Here is a 19,554-nt window from a genome sequence, read left to right as displayed (position 1 = left end):
CATAGCAGCTCATGGCCAAATAGCGGCCTTAGAGTCTCCCGGCTATAGCGATCAGTTCAGAAGTTAGCGACATTTAGGTGGTAAACACTTTCATTCCTGCTATACAAATTTGCATTAATTCGTGAAAATCACCCGAAGGGTTAATAAACTGACAGAAGTTTTCAATATGTCAGGGGGTGCAGTTTTTAAAAAGGTATCACGTTTTGGTTTTCCCAATATATAGCACCCCCAAAAAAAATACATTTTGAAAATTTCTTTGAAAAAATGAAAAGTTACTGCTACATTTTTAATCCTCCTAAAAGGCTAACAAAATACATTTTGAAAATTTCTTTGAAAAAATGAAAAGTTACTGCTACATTTTTAATCCTCCTAAAAGGCTAACAAAATAAATTAGCATTTTAAAAATGGTGCTGATGTAAAGCAGACGTGTGGGAAATGTTATTTGTAAATGTTTGTATGGTATAACTATCTGGATTAAAGGGATAATCATTCAAAGTTTGAAAATTGATATTTTTTACATTTGTCAAGTTTGATTTTTTTTTTTTATAAACAAAAACATATCAACCTAAATTTACCATTATCAAAGTATAATGTGCCACAAAAAAAGTCTCAAAATCAAGTGGGATTTGTTGAAGCGTTCCAGAGTTATCACCACATAAAGTGACATTGGTCAAAATTTAAAAAATTGGCCCCGTCACTAAGGGGAATGCATTTCTTTTTGTATCCACCTAAAGATCGGATGCTAGTGTATTTGCCACTGTTGTGTCTTTACAGGCGTTGTCCGTGGTCTGGATGGCAGTGGGAATTACAATGGCAAGCTGGATTCTCTTACTATTTTCATAGATCATGTGCCTGTAGCCAATTACATCATCCAACTCCAAGATTAGTACCATTCACATAGACAGACTTTCTTACATACCCAATCAGGTAACTAATGATGGTGCTTGCATCTTGGTTACTTCCTTTACCGATATTTGACGTGCTGAATGGCCTCTAAATGTATGGCGAGCATCCATTGTTATATTAAAAAATCAGCACAATACAAGTGGTTCCATGCAGACACACAGCAGCTATTATATCATTAGACACTAAAGCCCCGATTCATCTGTATCAAAATACACGATTTTCTCACCGGTCTTTCAGTAAAATGGAAGGGCAATGAAGTAGGGAGCGGGGTTGGGAGTCACATGCTCCTGATTCGCACACCTTATGATGAATCAGGCATTTCTGACAAGTGCTATGTGCCTCACCACATCTTATTCTAGTAAGGGACAGGAGTAAGATTTCTGGCATAAGGAATCCACAGATTGTCATGAAATGGATGATCTGTGGCATTGTGCCTTCATCCTGCCCATTTTGGCAGAGCTTTGAGACACTGGCATTAACATATCAAGAGCTACTAAACTTGGAGTTGCTCAAAAAAAAAAAAAAAAAAAAAAAAAAAAATTTAGCAAGTATTTTCTTACTTTTCAAAAACAGATGCCAGAATTCTAGCAAAATTACTTTGATGAATCTGACCCATGCACTGTATATACATTTTAAAACCACTTGAGTGTTTTTCACTCATCTCACCTTTGCATATAATCAGACTGCTTTCTTGGCTACCGACCCTTGCAGGGATTGCACTGACTACAGAATACTGCTGCAGTTTTTGATTTTGTTCCATACTCCCATTTGTCTTCCCCTACAAGTAGTGCATGGATTTCTATAAGAACCATTAGTATTTATGGCAGTCAGAACTTTACAGTCCTTTGATTTTTATGCATACATCTAAACATTAATTGGTTTAATATTTACCTATAAAACAGCAACATTAATTACATAGATACTGTCTGCTCTATCAGTTTGGAGAGGCACAGACATGAAACAAAAATACAAGACAGGAGGTGCTAACTTCCAATTTCATTTATTGTTTAAAGTACATAGGGGGAGAAAACACCTCATCTCCCTTCACATAGCAGCCACAACCAGAGTGAAGTTGATTCTCAGAGGGTGGGATAAAAACATTAAAATAAAAAAAAAAAAAAAAATTGGTTAAGATTGTGATAGTTGTGATATTTCACTGGTCCATCCTTTTCATTATACCAGATAGGCAGTGCCAGTACATTCAACATGGAAGTGAGCCTATCCATTCTATTGCTGACTGAGCATGAACAAGCCTGCCCCTCCGATTCTAGATTAGGATTACGCCATCCTATACAAGCCTGGATTAGCACTCTGTAGGTAGAATTGGCTTAGGCCAGGTGAACTACTAGTAAAACAAAAATTGAAAAGCCCCACTTTAAAGAGGCGACAAATGAAGAAAAGAAAGTCTCCAACCATAAATACTGCAAAAGTTCATTATACCAAGCAATGTGCGCAAAAATAATGAAAGGAAGTTAAAACGACTTCTTGAAGTAGTCTGCTCATTTTGTGTGAACCACAGATGTACTGAATAGAAGTTTCTGTTGCTTCTTCTTTCGCTTTCCTCCATTTTTAACTGCAAAAGGGAACATGAATTAAATAAACCAAAGCATGTGGATTACATACCAGATCTGAAATGGAGATCTTACTGGATGGTGCAGTTGGCAGTGCAGTGTCTAGCTTCAGAAAGGCTGCTTCCATGGCTTCACTAAAAGAGTTCTGGAAGCTTGGTACTGGGACCTGCTCCGAGCAGTCGCTCTCCCCATCACTGTCTGCAGGAGCAGTGCTCTTAACTGGATTTTCTGTGGATTAGAACCAAAATGGTCACTACATTTGTCAGTTGCAGTATAGGTCACCTAAATCCACCAATATCCCCCTTCCTTTTCACATTTCAGAGGTTAGAAAAGAGAAAACAGCTATGGTAGTGATGCCATGTTATCCCCTAGTAGCACTCTACCTTTCTTAGTGCGATACTGGGTGAGTGCACTTGCCATGTGTTAAGACACAACTTCCATACCTTTCTTTACAGCAACCTTCGGCCACGACTCTGGTTTTGCCTTGCCAACTCTTAGCATCTACAAGAGGGGAAAAAAAAAAAAAGGAGGGATGCAGACCTTTCTTTAAGTTTCCAAACATCAAGTGGAATTTTCTACAGCCATGACAAGTACTTAGTAGAAATTGGAGCCTATATATAAGAATTTAGCAAAAATATTTACAAATTGGCAAGTCTGTGGCTGCCGGCCAGAGCTCTGAACCTCCTCCCATCTTGTGGCTTGATGTCATGTAGGTCTGCCAGAGGCACCAGGGATACAGTCAGGTAAGGCGGCTTGCAGGGTTCTGGTCCGACAGCTATGGGCTACTGACTGGTTACACTGCATTCAGATTCTCTGTTGGGTGCCAGAAGAAGTTGGCACTCCAAAGTGTTGGCACAAAATGACTTTCACAATCCAGAATAACTGACACCTCTTAGATTGAGATAAAGTGAAGAAATTGTACCGGTATCAGGCATGTAGGACATGTATCCGCCATGCAAAGTGCCAAAATGAGTAGGGAACAGGAACTGAAAGCAAAAAGAGCATGTTCTGTCTGACACCATTTCCACAGTGTTTGAAAGGTCTGTTAATCCCTTCATGACTGGAGGCATTTTCGATTTTGCGTGGTTTTTTGCTCCCCTTCTTCCCAGAGCGATAACTTTTTTTTTCCCTGTCAATATGGCCATGTGAGAGCTTATTTTTTGCAGGATGAGTTGTATTTTTGAACGACACCATTGGTTTTACCATGTCGTGTACTAGAAAACGGGAAATAAATTCCAAGTGCGGTGAAATTGCAAAAAAAAAAGTGCAATCACACTTTTTGGTTTGGCTGTTTTGCTAGGTTCACTAAATGCTAAAACTGACCTGCCATTATGATTCTCCAGGTCATTACGAGTTCATAGATAAAAAAAAGAACCTAGACATGTTTGGTGTCTAAGTGGTGAAAAAAAACTCCAAGCTTTGTTAAAAAAATAAAAAATTGTGCCCTTTTCCAATACCCATAACGTCTCCATTTATTGTGATCTCTGGTTGGGTGAGGGCTTATTTTTTGTGCACCAAGCTGATGTTTTTAATGATACCATTTTAATGCAGATATGATCTTTTGATCGCCCGTTATTGCATTTTAATGCAATGTCGAGGCGACCAAAACAAGGGAAGTCAAAACGCCAGAATTTCTCGCTACACCGTTTAGCAATCAGGTTAATCTTTTTTTATACATAGATGGGGCGATTCTGAATATGTGTATGTTTGATTTTTTTTATTGTTTTTATTTTGAATGGGGCAAAAGGAAGGGGATTTTTTTTTTTTTTTTACTTTTGGCATGCTTCAATAGTCTCCAAGGAAGACTAGAAGCTGCCATAACTCGATCGACTCTGCTACATACAATGATCAAATCACCTGTAAGTAGATTTACTGACTTGCCATGAGTGCCAACCACTGGGTGGCGCTCATGGCAATCCAGCAGTGACATTCAGAGGTCTCCAGGAGACCTCTAGTTGTCTTGCCAACCCACCGGTGACCAGCGATCACGTGACGGGGTCACCGGTGGGCGGATTTCTGGCCCAATGGATGGAAGTGAGCGGTAAATGCCGCTGTCAGAGTTTGACAGTGGCATGTAACGGGTTAATAGTCGCAGGTGCAGCATGATGTCGGCCGTGGCTGTTCCGGGCACATGTAAGCTGACATGTCCCAGGAAAGATGTGGGCTCACCACCGGAAAGGGGATAAACAAGACTACAACATTACTTTGTCACCTACCTACCTGAGCAAAGGAAGGTGACTTGCCATCATCCTCAAGGTTTCCATGGAAATCAATAGGGCTTTCAGCACCCTGACTAAAACTAGAGCCTTCATAAAGCAAACAAATGAGAAAATCAGAACATATTTAACAGTTAAAGGTCAAAATATAGTAAAAAAAAAAAAAAAAAAGTGCAAAGTTCTTACTGTTTTGAGACGCTGGGCTACAGCTTAATGGAGGTGATGTTATAGGACTTTGAGGTTCGGCAGTGGGCAGCCCAGAAAGTGAGCCAGGCACTGGGGGATCTGTAGCCGAACTCACTGCAGGGAACTGGTGCAAATTTTCAAGTGCAATATGCACTTCCGGATCTGTAATCAATAAATCTATTGGTAACTGTAAGATAGAGATCAATACCAACAAGGTATTCACATTAGAACATTGCATGAAGAGGAATGCATCCCTCTGGTGATCAGGGGTAATTGCCAGGGCAAGCCTCATCTGGCTGGTCATATTGCTGCAAGGTTAAAGCAGCATTACACGTTGTCCATTAAAAGGAGTCTGCTAAGGGTTAAGGTGGGATGCAGTGTAGAGTATCTCTCTGCTGTCATGTATATGTCAGTTAGAGAAATAAAACCAGTGGATGTCATCATGAGACAATCCCTTTAAAAAAGTTAATTCTATTTTACAAAGACCTAAAAACTTTTGTACGCTTCAATATCTGACAGAAAAAGGAAGCGTTGTCTGCATACTATCCCCTCAATCTGACATCCTATGTCGAGTGATGCCATTGTATGCTGGGCAGGTCAGACTCAACGAGTATTGTGTATAGATCATGTGATTATTGGGACCAGTGCATGATACCCGATGGGCACCTGACAGTTGCCTTGTGGAGATGTGTGCCCTGACAACCCATTGCAGTGTGTCACGGTTTCATCTGGGAATTGCTCTGCAATAATTGCAATTGGAGAAAATTATCAGTGTGGCTGAATGGACTTTTCCTTTAATACTGCACCCCCTCACCTTGATCGAGCTCATGCCAACCATTTGAGTATTTAATAGAAATTTATTTTTGATGTCACATTTTAAATTCAATGAAAACTGGCAAAATTTACTGTTTAATCCACCCCCAAAGAAAAATACAAATCTCAGCTTACATCTCCCTTGCCTTCTGTTCTCTTCAATCTCAATCCTTTTCGCTCTGCGTTTTTCGTCTTGCTCTTTTCGACGACGTCGCGACCTTAGCTTTTCCACCGCAGCTAAACAGTTTTAAAATATGCAATGTTCATTCTGACTGAGCGCACAGTGCTGTAACTAAAATGGGGGGCCAACTTAACATTCAGTTTCCTTGCATTTGGTTTTAATGAATTCCCTGTTCTAGGAGTTCTCTCTTTTTTAAATCTTACCAGAAAAGTAGCTTAAAGTTTCCATTGAGACAGTTGGGGGTCCGAGTGACATCTCACAAACACTGAATTCACAGGTAAGTGGAAGATGGTGCAGGTAACGGTGGCGCCTACGCACCTCCTGAAAGAGACCGTAGCATTTCAGTCAACAGCGCCACCCCATTACCACACATTTTCGTCCAAGTATATATTTTTTTTAATTTACCTCAGTCACTGTGAAGCCGTTGATTTCAACCACATTAGCTGTAATAGTATCAGGAGAACGCTCAAGGCTGCCATATTCATGAATCAGGCATCGCACATTGACGGGGTGGAGATACATGTGCTGCCCATCCACAGCTGCAAAAACAGTATTACATTTTATTTTCAGAGGAACGAACACATGATTTCTTAAAACATATGCCTGCACACACCTTGGTAAAAGTAGTGGTAATATGGGTTTACAAGTGGTCCAGATTCTGAAGGAACCGCTTCTTGAGGACTGTCTGGAGCTGGCTCATCTGCAGGGGCATAGTCACAGTCCTCGGCAGACAATGGTTCCACGTCTGCATGAACTGGGGCTGCACATAGTTCCTCATCTACTGGATCAACGATCTCATCATCAAAAGCGGAGCGGTACTGCAGCACCTTAGAAAGGTTATGAGAGGAGGTGTTCAATAATATTCACTAGGGGCATTGTATTTTGCTGTTCTACAAGAGTTAAACTTCATTGGTATTCTTAAATTACCAGGCAGATTCATGCCAGTGACAGAACATGACCAAATGTGAATTTAGCCATATTTGAAGGGAAAAGGTAGTTCCAAAACTACATAAACCATAACAAAACGTATTGCCACCCTGTGATGGTTATTGTATATTACCACTTGGAAGTGACCATACTTTGCTCCGTCCCGATACCCACACTGCACCCTCGTCCATCCCTTAATATAGCCATTCCCCCCCCCCTACAATTTAGAACTTTATTGAACTCACAAGTCAAACATTATGTTGTGGAGCTCAGTTATACTATTTACACGTTATGCAATGCCAGAAATTGATTCATAACTTTTTTTTTATAATAAAGTCAATAGACTATTTTAGTATCCACTTACCTTACTATCCAGGCATGGATTTGCTTCTGCCATATTTGTCTCCAACTTTAAAGTCTCCATTGAAGCTGCAACTTCTACAACTTGATGCCTTGGAGCTTGAAGACTTTCCTGACGATCCTGCCAAAAGTATGAGCAGAATTTAAGGGGAAGCTTTTTGTATACAGCAGATTTTTTTTTAAAGGGAACCTGTCACCAGGTTTGGCCGATAAGAGATACAGCCACTGCCTTTTAGGGCTTATCTACAGTATTCTATAATGCTGTAGATAAGCCCCCAATCCAACCTGAAAAACATTTTACTCCCATCGTCTTGCGATGCTGCCCTCCTGCTTGCATTATCGCTCGCCAGCATCATGCTCCTGCGCCGGCATGAAGCAAGCAGAAGGGCGGCGATCATAAGATGGGAGGCGCCGGACCTGCGACACTGAACTGCCCCCTGTGAGTAAAATAAAAAACTAACTTTTCTTAACCTAATCTTTCAGGTCAGATCGGGGGTCTAACGCCCCCTTTTTTTTTTTAATCGATCATGTGATTCTGAACATGGCAGTACCAAATATGTGTAGGTTTGATTTTTTTTATTGTTTTATTTTGAATGGAGCAAAAGGGGGTGATTTGAACTTTATAAATTTTTTTTCTTCAAGTTTCAACTTACTTTTGGCATGCTTCAATAGTCTCCATGGGAGACTAGACGTTGCCATAACCCGATTATTTCTGCTACATAGAGGCGATGATCAGGTTGCCTCTATGTAGTAGAATTACTCACTTGCTATGAGCGCCGACCACCAGGTGGCACTCACAGCAAGCCGGCAGTGAACCGTAGAGGTCTGCAGGAGACCTCTGGTTGTCATGTCAGTGAACTGGTGACCCGCGATCATGTGACGGGGGTCACTGGTGGGCAGATTTCCAGCCCGATGGCTGGAAGCGCGAGTTAAATACCGCTGTCAGCGTTTGACAGCAGCATTTAATAGGTTAATAGCCACGGGTGGATCGCAATTCCACCCCCGTGGCTATTCTGGGCACACGTCAGCAGTTCAAAACAGCTAACACATCCCAGGAAAGATGTGGGCTCACTGCCGGATCCCACATCAAAGGGAGGGGAGTCCAACATCTGTGTACTATTGCACCCGACGTTGGAAAGGGGATAAACAAACCTTTCAGGATAAAAAAAAAAAAAAAAATTATATATAAAAGCCTGCTGACAGGTTCCTTTTAAAAAACACCCACAAATCGTAACTCCTACTAACTTCTGTGCATATCTATCATTTCACACCTTCAACTCCTGAATGGCTGCTTCTATAAAACAGGCTTCGGGGGTGTCACGCTCAATGCTGTGCTGCTCTAGCAGGGCAGCCTCCTCCACTGAAATCACTTGATTGAAGATCTGGTCTCTCGATGCCAGAAGAAGCTTGGAGAACATGACAGGTTCCTCATCTAATGAAAAATCATTTAATAGAAAAAAAATCTGATAGTTTAGCAATTACACTTGTGGAAAGGGGGCTGAGAACAGAAAAAAAAAAAAGAAGATGCATGAATGACAAACTTCTGCTGAAAGTATGCCACTGTCTATAGGAGACTGAATCAGTAGGAAAGAGGTGTGGCTTAAAGGGGTTTCCAACATAAAGTTCATTTTAATCAATAGATCTTAGAATATTATTTTCTACAAATGGAGGTATTAAGTGAAATATTCCTATGCTGAGATAATCTTATACACGTGCCCCTGCTGTGTACGGTGTAATGGTCGTGCCTGACCGTACAGGAACATGAACTGATCATACCACAGCTCCTGGTCGGGGGAGGATGCAAGATGAAGACAGGACAGCAGGGGATCTCCGCTGATACTAAGGTAAAACATTGCTTAAAAACCGCAAGTGAGATGTTTTACTTCACAGAATCAGCCGTGATCCCCCGCTGTCCTGTCTGTATACTCTTTTGCTTCCTCCCCTGCCCAGGAGCTGTGGTATGATCAGACCATGTTCCTGTACGGTCAGACACGACCAATACAATACACAGTATACAGCAGGGGCACGTTTATAGGAACAGTTTTAGTACATCCATTTGTGGAACTTAATTATAATCAATAGATCTTACAATAACTGTTCGTGGGAAAACCCCTTTAACATGCAGCACTGTACGAGTGGAAAAAAAATAATGGCATTAAAGTTTGAGCACAAAGCAAGCTACAAAAAAAATAGATTAGAGTAAAAATGCCACAATTTATCAAACAATGACCCAGTGTGATAAGTCATGCACATTTTAAGACAGTCTAGTCTAAATATACAGTATTTTGTAAGAATTGATAAATATCCTTTGGTGTCTGCAAATTGCAGATTTCTTACCTCCCAAATGAACAGGCTTATCCAGTTTTGTCCACTTAGACTTGGGCATAGCCACCATCACACCCTTCTCCCTCTTCATCAGCTGCATTGTAATGGTGTCCCCGACAGAATAAAGTGGTCGCTCTGTGGCAACAACGCTGCAAACAAACCAAAGTGAGAATCAAGAGCATCTTTATTCCTAGAAGCTTCAAACCATGAAAACTTAAGCATATTCAAGCTGTCTGTTGAGCAGTCAGGCACGCATTCTCCTAAGGCTGTGTGCACACGCTGCGGATTTTGCTGCGGTTCAGCAGCGGTTTTGGCCACTGCGGACCCGCAGCAGTTTCTGCTGCGGTGTACAGTACAATGATTCCCTATGGGAATCAAAAACCGCAGTGCAGACGGTGCGGAATTTTCCGCGCGGATTATCTGCGGTTTTCAATCCGCAGAAAGAATTGACATGTCAATTCTTTCTGCGGATTCTCCTGCGGTTTGCCATCTCCTCCATTGAGGAGATTAAAAACCGCAGGGCAAAACCGCAGAGCAATCCGCAGGTAAAACCGCAGGTCTTTTGACCTGCGGTTTCACCTGCGGATTGTACAAAATCCGCGCGGATGAATCCGCACCTTTTCTGCAGCGTGTGCACACAGCCTTACTTTGTTTTTAGCAGGACCAGCTCTTTTCCTTGGGTAACAGCTCTGGTGAGCAGAACTGTAGCATTAGTACTACTATGAAGCTCTGCTGTAACACATTCAGACACCAGTGCTTTGTTCGGAGTCTACAAATGGAGATAAGGCATTTGAACAAGCACCCAGTGAGACATAAATGAGCTGCAGAGAACTGACTGGGATGTTAAGAGTTAACCCCTCTCCTGGATTGCAACTACTGTTCACACTGGGCCAGACTCTAGAGGCGGGCTCCATGCAAAACAGAATTTTACTCATTTATATAGCGCCATTAATTCCACAGCGCTTTCCAGACATTGGTACAGTCCCCATTGGGGCGCAAAATCTATATTTCCTATCAGTAGGTCTTTGAAATGTGGGAGGAAACCTGAGAACCCAGAGGAAACCCACACAAACACAGGGATGTCATTGGCGGGATTTGAACCCAGGACCCCAGCACGGCAAGCCTGCAATGTTAACCACTGAGCCACCGTGCTGTCCTATGACAGCAAAGTAGAAAAAAAAAAAGTCAATTGCAAACTTGCTTATTTTCACAATATAAAGCAATTTATTAAACTTGAGAGAACCCTTTTGCAGATTTTTCCAGTTTTGCCAAAATACATTTCACCCTTCTAGATAAACATAGTAAGGCATCTTCAAGTTTTTCTTCTGGCAATGCCCATTCACCATGGGTATGCAAGTCTTGTGATAATCAAATTATTTGATCGGCTGCACAGCACTGATGCAATGCGTTATCCATAGCTCCACACTCCCAATTTTTTTATCTCCCTCAGCCTTCCCCACAATTCCACCGCTTTTTGACTAGTGCCACCTGCTCTACCATCTAAGTTGCCAGCCAGTCAATGCTTACTCTTCAAACCAGGGCTGTGAACTCAGAGTCCATATTGGTGGAGTTGGTAGAAAATGGACCGATTCATAAAATATATAATAGGGTCCAGTAGTACACTGCAGGATGTGCTGTAAATATTTTCCTAATAATTTGGGAATGAAATGTGCTATAGAGGTCTGTTCTGTTCCTCATCTGAAGATCTTGGGTTTTAGTGGAGATGAATCTGTGCTGCACTTTATGTACATGCTCAGTAGGGGGCAGTGCTGTGGGGTCAGAAGTCAGGGAAATTGAGGAGTTGGAGGTTTGGCTTAGACTCCACAACCCTGCTTCAAACATGAGGTGTACAATAGAGTGCATGACCTCACAGCTGATTCTACAACTGCCTCTAGTTACACAGCGTTGTGATGTCACATTCCTTAGATGCTACTGGCTGGAGGAAGTGGGATCATCCTTGTCAATTTGGAAATGGTGGATGGGAGGGGTTTTAGGTGCAAATTATGGTGTGGCATTAGTGGACTGGGGTCAGTTGATTGCTCCTGCCCGGTGGTGCCCCTGCACTGACAGTTACCCTGGCAGCCAAAGAAGGGATTGTGTTGTCGATTCAATGAGAAGGAATGTAATTTTACATCATGTAGGTTTAAACAAATGTTCTGGTTGTGAGGGACAACACAGCTTCTCAAAGTGCTTTAACCCCTCAACTCCCGGAGCTTTTTTCGATTTTTCAGTGTTCGCTCCCCTTCTTTCGAGAGCCATAATTTTTTTAAGGTCAATATGGCCATGTGAGGGCTTGTTTTTTGCAGGACAAGTTGTACTTTTAAATGACATCGTTGGTTTTACTATATCGTGTACTCGAAAACGGAAAAAAATTCCAAGTGTGGTGAAATTGCAAAAAAGTGCAATCCCACAATTGTTTTTTGCTTGGCTTTTTTGCTAAGTTCACTAGATGCTGAATCTAACCTGCCATTATGAGTTCATAGACACCAAACATGTCTAGGTTCTCGCTTATCTAAGTGGTGAAAAAAAATTCCAGTTTGCTTTAAAGAAAAAAAAAAAAAAAAAAAAAAAAATTGCACAATTTTCTGAGACCCGTAGAGTCTCCATTTTTTTGTGATCTGGGGGTCGGGTGAGGGCTTATTTTTGCGTGCTAGGCTAACATTTTTGATGATACCACTTTTGTGCAAATACGTTCTTTTGATCGCCCGTTATTGCATTTTAATGCAATGTCGCGGCGACCAAAAAAACGTAATTCTGGCGTTTTGAATTTTTTTCTCGCTACGCCGTTTAGCGATTGGGTTAATAATTTTTTTTATTGATAGATCGGGCGATTCTGAACGCAGCGATACACACATTTGGTATTCTGAACGCAGCGACACATTTGGTATGTGATTTTTTAAATTTTTTTTTTCAATTGTTTTATTTTGATTGGGGCGATTTGAACTTAGGTTTTTTTTTTCTTCACTTTTGGCATGCTTCAATAGCCTCCATAGGAGGCTTGAAGCATGCACAACCTGATCGCCCATATGTAGCAGATTTACTGCATGCAGTGCTTTGAGCGCCGGCCACCAGGGGGCCCTCAAAGCAATCTGCCTGCAACAACCATAGAGGTCTCTATGAGACCTCTGGTTGTCAGGGCAATGCGTCGCCGACCCAGATCACGTGACGGGGGTCGGCGATGAGCTCACTTCCGGCCCGGCGGCCGGAACTGCTATTTAAATGCCCGCTGTCAAGCTTTGACAGCGGGATTTAACTAGTTAATAGGCACGGCAGAGGGAGATTCCGCTCGCACCTACTGCGGGCACATGTCAGCTGTTTATAACAGCTGACTTGTCGTGGCTTTGAGGTGGGCTCACCGCCAGAGCCCACCTTAAAGCAGGGGATCCTTACCGATGATGTACTATGCAGTCATTGGTAAGGAAGGGGATAAGAGGAAAAGGAAAGCTTGGGCAAACTGTGGGTAAGAGGGACGACTCTAGTGAGGGTAGAGCAGATGGAGCGGTATTTAGAGCATCATCCTAATAGGGAGGCGGCATGTTTGTTGAAGGAGGGTTTTCGGTTTGGTTTTCAGATACCTTCAGTTGTGAAGGATCGGTTTTGGTTCGGAATTTGAGGTCTGCTGTGGAACTACCCAAGTTAGTTGGTCAAAAATTGGGTAAAGAAGTGGAGTTGGGCAGGATGGCCAGTTCGTTTCAGTCACTACCATTGCCACAATTAAAGATTTCTCCGTTGGGTGTGGTCCTGAAGAAAGAACCAAATAAGTATTGACTGATACACCATTTATCATAGGGGGGGGCAGTCAATGATAGCAGCAATCCTGGGTTGGTCTCTGTCTTACATGTCATTCAATAAGGTGTTTGTGTGGGTAAGGTGGTGTCATGGTTCACTGTTGGCCAAGGTGCAAACAGATGGAAAAGAAACAGTGCAATAACGTCCAAGATTTAAAAAAAAAAAAAAAAAAAAAAAAAAAATATCACTAATCTTTATTAAATTCCAGGTACAATTAGCAACAATGAGATAAAAAAGTGATACTGTAAGCACAGCAGAGTAGTGGTGAACGGACTCTATACCTTTTTGGATGTTTCATCTTGAAGTAAACAGTTAATATAAAAGGCAAATGGTCACAAAAAAAAAAAAAAAAAATTCATCAAAGACTAGTAATATAGCAGTGAAAAGCATGACAAAGTGAAGGGAAAAATCCCAAGCTGAGCACCAAGATGCTCACACACCCCCTAAGGAACGAGTTTCGAAACACGCGTTGGGGTTTCTGAGTGTGGTGCACAGTGTCTCCTCCATCCTGGTATGCATTCAAATTCATTTATCGGTTCTATGATCACTAAAATAATTTTCATCTTGGTGCTCAGCTTGCTACAGTGAGGCTGCTAGAGGGGGAGGATTTGTTACTGTGTGATGAGGGCTTCATGTGGACAGGGAGGGCCTGTAGCTATGGAGGGTGGCATTGTTGCTATAGAGGGCATGTTTGGAGTAGAGTAGGAGGTTACAACTAGTTTTCATTTCAATGCCACAACACACCCCCCCCTTGGACGTTCTGTTCAGAATATCTAGAAAACCGTGCAGACTATTGACAGAAAGTAAATTACTTAGTCATAATTCTGCAGCCCAGATATGTACCGAGATTATGTGAGAAGCCCAGACAACCCCTTTAAGGCCTTTATTAAATCCTGACTGTAGAAAGTTTAGGATACTAGGGAGGTCAGGGATACCCACCACAAGATCGGACCTGCCACCGTCCAGACAGAATCTCTTCCATACTTTCTGGTAGATTGCGGACATCACCGTTTCCTGCTGGTCTGTAGGATAGATATGACCTGATCTAATGAGCCTTTTGCCTTCAGGATGTCCCTTTCAGAATCCACGCCGAGAGGTGGAGTCTTGCTGGATTCGGATAGCGGATCGGGCCCTGGTGGATGACGTCTTTCTTCCGAGGTAACGACTGGGTTTTCCTCCGCCATGGCTCCTAGTAGGGGAAACCAGCTTCTCCTTGGCTAGTATGGAACGACCATCATCACCTTTGCGCGGCCCTCACGGATCTTCCCGAGTACCGCCTGTATGAGCGCCAGTGGTGGGAATGTGCAAGAGAGAGGGGTTCTTCCCAGGCCTGGCTCAGGGTATCTACGCCTTCTGGGTGGTCTGCAGGGTTCAGGGAGGAGAATCTGGAGACCTTTGCGTTTTCAGCTTGCGAACAGGTCTATACTGGGGGTCCCCCAACGATGACACAGTTGACAGAAAATCTCCTTGTCCAGTTCCCACTGTCAGGCAGACCTGCTGTCTGCTTAGGTAATCCGCTACCACGTTCTGGGAACCTTGTAGATGGATTGCCGTTACTGAGAGGACTGTTCCTTCTGCCCAGGCGAATATTCTTCCTGCTATGGCTTGGAGTGGTCGGTGCTTGGGGCTTCAGGAATGACACCGCTGTTACGTTGTCGGATACTATTTGGACATGTTGATTCTTCAGGACCGACCGGTCCCACCGCAGGGTCTCCCAGACCGCATAGAGTTCCCTGTAGTTGGAGGATCTGCTTCTGATGACTACTGGCCATCTTCCCTGGAAGATCTTCCCTTTTACATGTGCTCCCCATCCCCCCCCGAACTGGCATCCGTGGTGACTACCACGTATGGAGGGGTTGTCCATAGTACGCCCACCTGGAGGTTTCTGGGCTGTGTCCACCACCATAGTGACTTTTCACCAGTCCTGGCAGCCTTATGGGTCTGTCGCGTGAAGCCCGACTTCTGTCCCATCTTGCGAGGATCTCCCTTTGTAATGGTCTCGAATAGAACTGGGCCCATCTGACGCACAGAATGCAAGCGGTCATCAGGCCCAGGACCTCCATTGCCCCTCTTATGGAGTAGCGATGCTTCAACAGGTCTCCGACTGTCCCGACTAGTCTTCTGCTTTTCTTTTGGTAGCAGGGATATTCTGTCCCCCGAGTCTAGGAGAACTCCGAGGAAGACTTTTCTGGACTCTGGTATGAGGTCTGAATTCTGCCAGTTGATCACCCAGCCAAGGAACTCCATTACTGTAATTGCTCGGTTCCTGTCTCGAACGAGCATTTCTTCGGATCCTGCCACCAGGAGGAAATCGTCCAAGTATGGTATGATCACGATACCCTGACCGCTCAGGTAGGCTTCTACTTCCGCCACCAGCTTTGTGAAGATTCGGGGGGCCGAAGCCAGCCCGAATGGAAGGCATTGGAACTGGAAGTGGCAGGTCAGAGTTGGTAATTTGACCACGAATCTTAGCAGACTCTGGGATGAAGGATGGATAGGGACCTGATAGTAAGCACTCTTCAGGTCGAGGGTGCACATGACCGCATCCCTGTCTATTAGATGTATTGCAGACCGAATTGATTCCATCCGGAACCTCTTGTACTTGACCCAGGCATTTAGAGGTTTTAAGTTTATAATAGTTCGGGCCTCGCCGGATGGTTTTGCAATAGAGAACAGGGAGGAGTAGTGTCCCTTTCCCCTTTCTGTCAGAGGAACCGGTACTATAACCTCTGATCTGATCATTTCCTGTAGGTCCATCCACATGGCGGAGTCCGCCGGGACTACGGTGGGGGCAATCTGTCGGGGGGGGGGGGGGGGGGGGGGAGTAAAGCTCTATGCTGTAACCCTCTGCAATGGCTCTGAGAACCCACTGATTGTGGGTAAATCGGGCCCAATTCACTGCGAAGTGGCGGAGTCTCCCCACGATACCTATGGCGTCATTGCCTTCTAGATCTGGAGGTTGACGCAAAAAGGGAGCTTTTGCTTCTCCCACCCTGGCTGTGGGAGCTCCTGTAGGAGCCTCTGTTGGGCCTGGCTTGGCTTCTAAAGTCAGCCTGTCTCCTAGAGAAGGGGACTCTCCGAAAGGACTGAGGCCACTTAGGTTTTTCTTCTGGGAACCCTTTTTGTCGGACACTAGCTCTAAAGTGTTATCTAGAGCAGGACCGGACACCCTTAGGCCTGAGAAGGGAATGGAGCATAACCTCGCCTTAGAAGCGTTATCCCCTGACCAGGATTTAAGCCAGACCGCTCTCCGAGCTGCATTAGACAGGGAGCTGTTTCTGGCTGCGAACCTTACTGATTTGGCAGACGTGTCCGACAGGAACACCGTGGCCGATTTCATGAGTGGAAGGGATGCCAGGATCTCAGATCTAGGGGTCTTGTTGCTTAGGTGTTCCTCCAACTGCCCTATCCACAGAAACATAGACCTGGCCACAGAGGTGGCTGCTATGTTAGCCCTAATGAGGGCCGCCAAAGTCTCCCATGTCCTTTTTAATAGAACGTCCACCTACCCGTCCATCGGGTCCCAGAGACTTGATGAGTCCTCGAACGGGATGGCGGTTTTCTTGGTGACCTTGGCTACCGAAACATCGATTTTGGGGACTCCTTCCCATGCGCGTGTTTCCTCGGGGTCAAAAGGCAGACGACTTTTAAAGTCCCGAGATAGTACAAGCAGACGTTCTGCCTCTTTCCACTCCTCATGGACCATTGTCTTAATGTGTTCACTTACGGGGAACACCCGTCTGTCTCTGGGCCACCAGACCACCGATCATCAAGTCCTGTCTGGAATGCGGTTTAGGAACTTCCTTGATCTGCATAGTGTTCCTGACCGCCTTGACAGGAATTTCCTGCCTGGAACCTGTCTGTCCGCCAGGATCTCTCCTTCCTCCTCCAGATCCGAGTTCTGGTAGTCTGACTCCTCAATCGAGTTTGCTTCAGAAACTGGGTCTGCCTCCCACCTCGGACCCTTGCGGCTCAGCCCTGGACTGGGGGACTGCTGTCGTGCGAGGCTGGCTCTGGAGGCTTGGACTTCCTCCCGTATGAAGGATCTCTCTCAGAGGAGGGATGGCTGTTCGTCTCTTATGACCCTTGATGTGCAGGGTCCACAGAGGGTTTTGCTATGGGTGTCTGGCAGCTTTACCCTGCATTCAGGGCATCGGAGCGACTTGGATGTGGCCTTGGCAGGGTCCTTAGTCACTGACGGGGGGCTGCTGGGGTTCCCTTATCCCATCAACATAAGATGGGGTACCCATGTCAGTCGTCCTGGGCTGCGGGGATGGGTGTGGGGAGGGTGATCTCCGCCAGGCGCATTTACCCCACCATTTGCCGGAGCCTCTGCGTCCATCCTTTAGCGATCTGTGCTTCCAGAGAGATGGTCAGCCCCTGGAGCGCGCACTGTGATTCAGACCGGCGTGTGATGTCACCGGCAGTGACACGCATGCTCTCGCGATAGGCTGGGTCCTGTCGCTTCCACTTCTTCCCGGACTCTAGCCCCTCCTGCGCCTCAGACGGCTCTTTCCTCGTGACACCAGTGCCCGCCCAGCCAGCTGCCTGCAGGGGACCGACCTTCGCCTGCCATGGCGGCCACCGACTGGAGCCGAGAGCCTCCCACCGGGAGGAGTGGCTCCCTCCAGGAGCATCGTCCTGCTCCTGGCCTTTGGGGCAGAGGGACTCCCCAACCGGGAAGTTTCGGCCCGGGCATCTTGACAGGGGGAATGTTTGGACTGGCCGCCTGATCCCCCTGGGCCCTCCAGTAAGCTCTGCAGCTCCTCTCATGTGTCCCTCCATGCAGGGACAGGAAAAACACTGAGGGAAATGGGGTTGGACGGGACCTTTTAACCTCTCGTGTGCTTTCTTGTCCCTGTCAGGAGGAGGAAGTCCTCCATGGTGCTGTCAGGTGGATGTCCTGGAAAATGTTGATTTAGCGTTAGTGACAGATGCAGCAGGATCATTGGGATTTGGAGCCTATTTTCAAGGCAAGTGGCCGGATGAGTGGAGAGTCAATGGGCTGAAAGAATTTCGTGGTCTTAGAGCCAATTCCCATTGTGGTAGCCATGGAAGTGTGAGAGGAGGCGTTGCAAAACAAGAGGGTGAGGTTTTTTGTGAGATAACATGTATAGTGCAGAGTATTAGTCACTTGTCAGCGCATTCTCCCCCATGGTGAACTTGATTCAATATGTGGTACTTCGATGCCTGCATTTGAATGTATGGTGGAGGGCGAAGCATGTGCCAGGAGTCAGGAATTCGATTTCTGATGCAATTTTTCGATTTCAGTGTGGCCTCTTTCGGAAGCTGGTGCCGGAGTCGGAGCAGCACGGAACACATAGGCCAGAGAGCTTATGGAATCTCGTATTGGGATCAGCAATGAGGTTAAGTGAGGCATCGGTGGCTATTGGAACGTGGCATTGTTATAATGCAGTGTGGGACTATTGGTATAGATTGGAGGCGGGTACAGGGAGTTGTCACTCTGCTGAAGACAGAGTGGAATTGCTATACATGATTGGCAGGTCATGTGAGGAAGGGGGTGTCTGTTGAATAGGCGAATGGCGGTATTGGCATTTCTGTTCAAATTGTCTGGCGTAAAAGATGTTACCAAGAATTATGTGGTACAAGCTGTAAAGGTGTTCAGGAAAGGAAGGGCGGTTCAGGATTGGAGGCACCCGATCTCATTTCAAATGCTGGGTAGGATGTTAGCAGCATTGGAAAAAGATGTCGGTCTAGTTATGAAACTTTGTTGTTTGACGGCTTTCAGTTTAGCTTTCATTGCAGCGTTTCAAACAAGCGAGTTAGTTAGCAAGAATTGTGGTATGTGAACCCGGAGTTATTTGTTGTAGACTTCAGAAGTCGAAGACAGATCGCTATAGTAAGGGCTGTATGATGGAATTATGGGTGGCGGAAGGATTAACAGAATACCCAGTATATAGAACGTCTCAATTTCTGTTGGTGAGGGGCGGTGCCGAGGGATCTTTGTTGATTCATCAGGATGGTTCAACTTTGTCTAAATTTCACTTTATATCCATATTCAAGAGGTGCTTAGGTGCGATTGTGGTAGATGATTCTAAATTCGGGTCCCATTCATTTTGTACAGGGGCAGCGAGGGAAGCTGCCAGGTGGGGCCTCAGTGCAATGGCGGTGCGCAAGATTGGGAGATGGGAATCATTACGCTTTGTGTCATATGTCCGGACAGGAATGTTGGATGTTTAACAGTGAAAACAACCATGGTTACTTACCGGTAGCCGGTTTTTCCGGAACCCATGACAGCACCACATGAGAGAGGGATCCG

At 44.9% G+C, this 19,554-nt stretch overlaps 1 protein-coding gene across 4 annotated transcripts in view; it reads right to left on the bottom strand.

Moving 5' to 3' along the window:
• RNF10 (ring finger protein 10) overlaps positions 1-19,554 on the bottom strand; it is a 78,416-nt gene that overhangs the window by 29,750 nt on the left and 29,112 nt on the right. For 2 of the 4 annotated variants that reach the window (XM_073582756.1, XM_073582755.1), the window contains exons 6-16: positions 9,498-9,634; positions 8,432-8,592; positions 7,165-7,281; positions 6,487-6,700; positions 6,279-6,412; positions 6,077-6,194; positions 5,828-5,929; positions 4,880-5,041; positions 4,698-4,783; positions 2,921-2,978; positions 2,530-2,705 (exon numbers count right to left, since the gene is read on the bottom strand). In XM_073582756.1, coding sequence (XP_073438857.1) covers positions 2,530-2,705; positions 2,921-2,978; positions 4,698-4,783; positions 4,880-5,041; positions 5,828-5,929; positions 6,077-6,194; positions 6,279-6,412; positions 6,487-6,700; positions 7,165-7,281; positions 8,432-8,592; positions 9,498-9,634 — 1,465 coding nt within the window. Of the gene's footprint in view, positions 1-1,572; positions 1,685-1,890; positions 2,480-2,529; positions 2,706-2,920; positions 2,979-4,697; positions 4,784-4,879; positions 5,042-5,827; positions 5,930-6,076; positions 6,195-6,278; positions 6,413-6,486; positions 6,701-7,164; positions 7,282-8,431; positions 8,593-9,497; positions 9,635-19,554 lie in introns of those variants that run through there. The other 2 variants (XM_073582752.1, XM_073582753.1) reach the window with 2 other exon arrangements.

Source organism: Dendrobates tinctorius, unplaced genomic scaffold (assembly GCF_039654945.1).
Source record: "Dendrobates tinctorius isolate UK_male_01 unplaced genomic scaffold, ASM3965494v1 ptg000073l, whole genome shotgun sequence".
Classification (NCBI taxonomy): domain Eukaryota; kingdom Metazoa; phylum Chordata; class Amphibia; order Anura; family Dendrobatidae; genus Dendrobates; species Dendrobates tinctorius.
The sequence above is the reverse complement of the archived record's forward strand: the minus strand, read 5'-3'. Positions and strand labels throughout refer to the sequence as shown.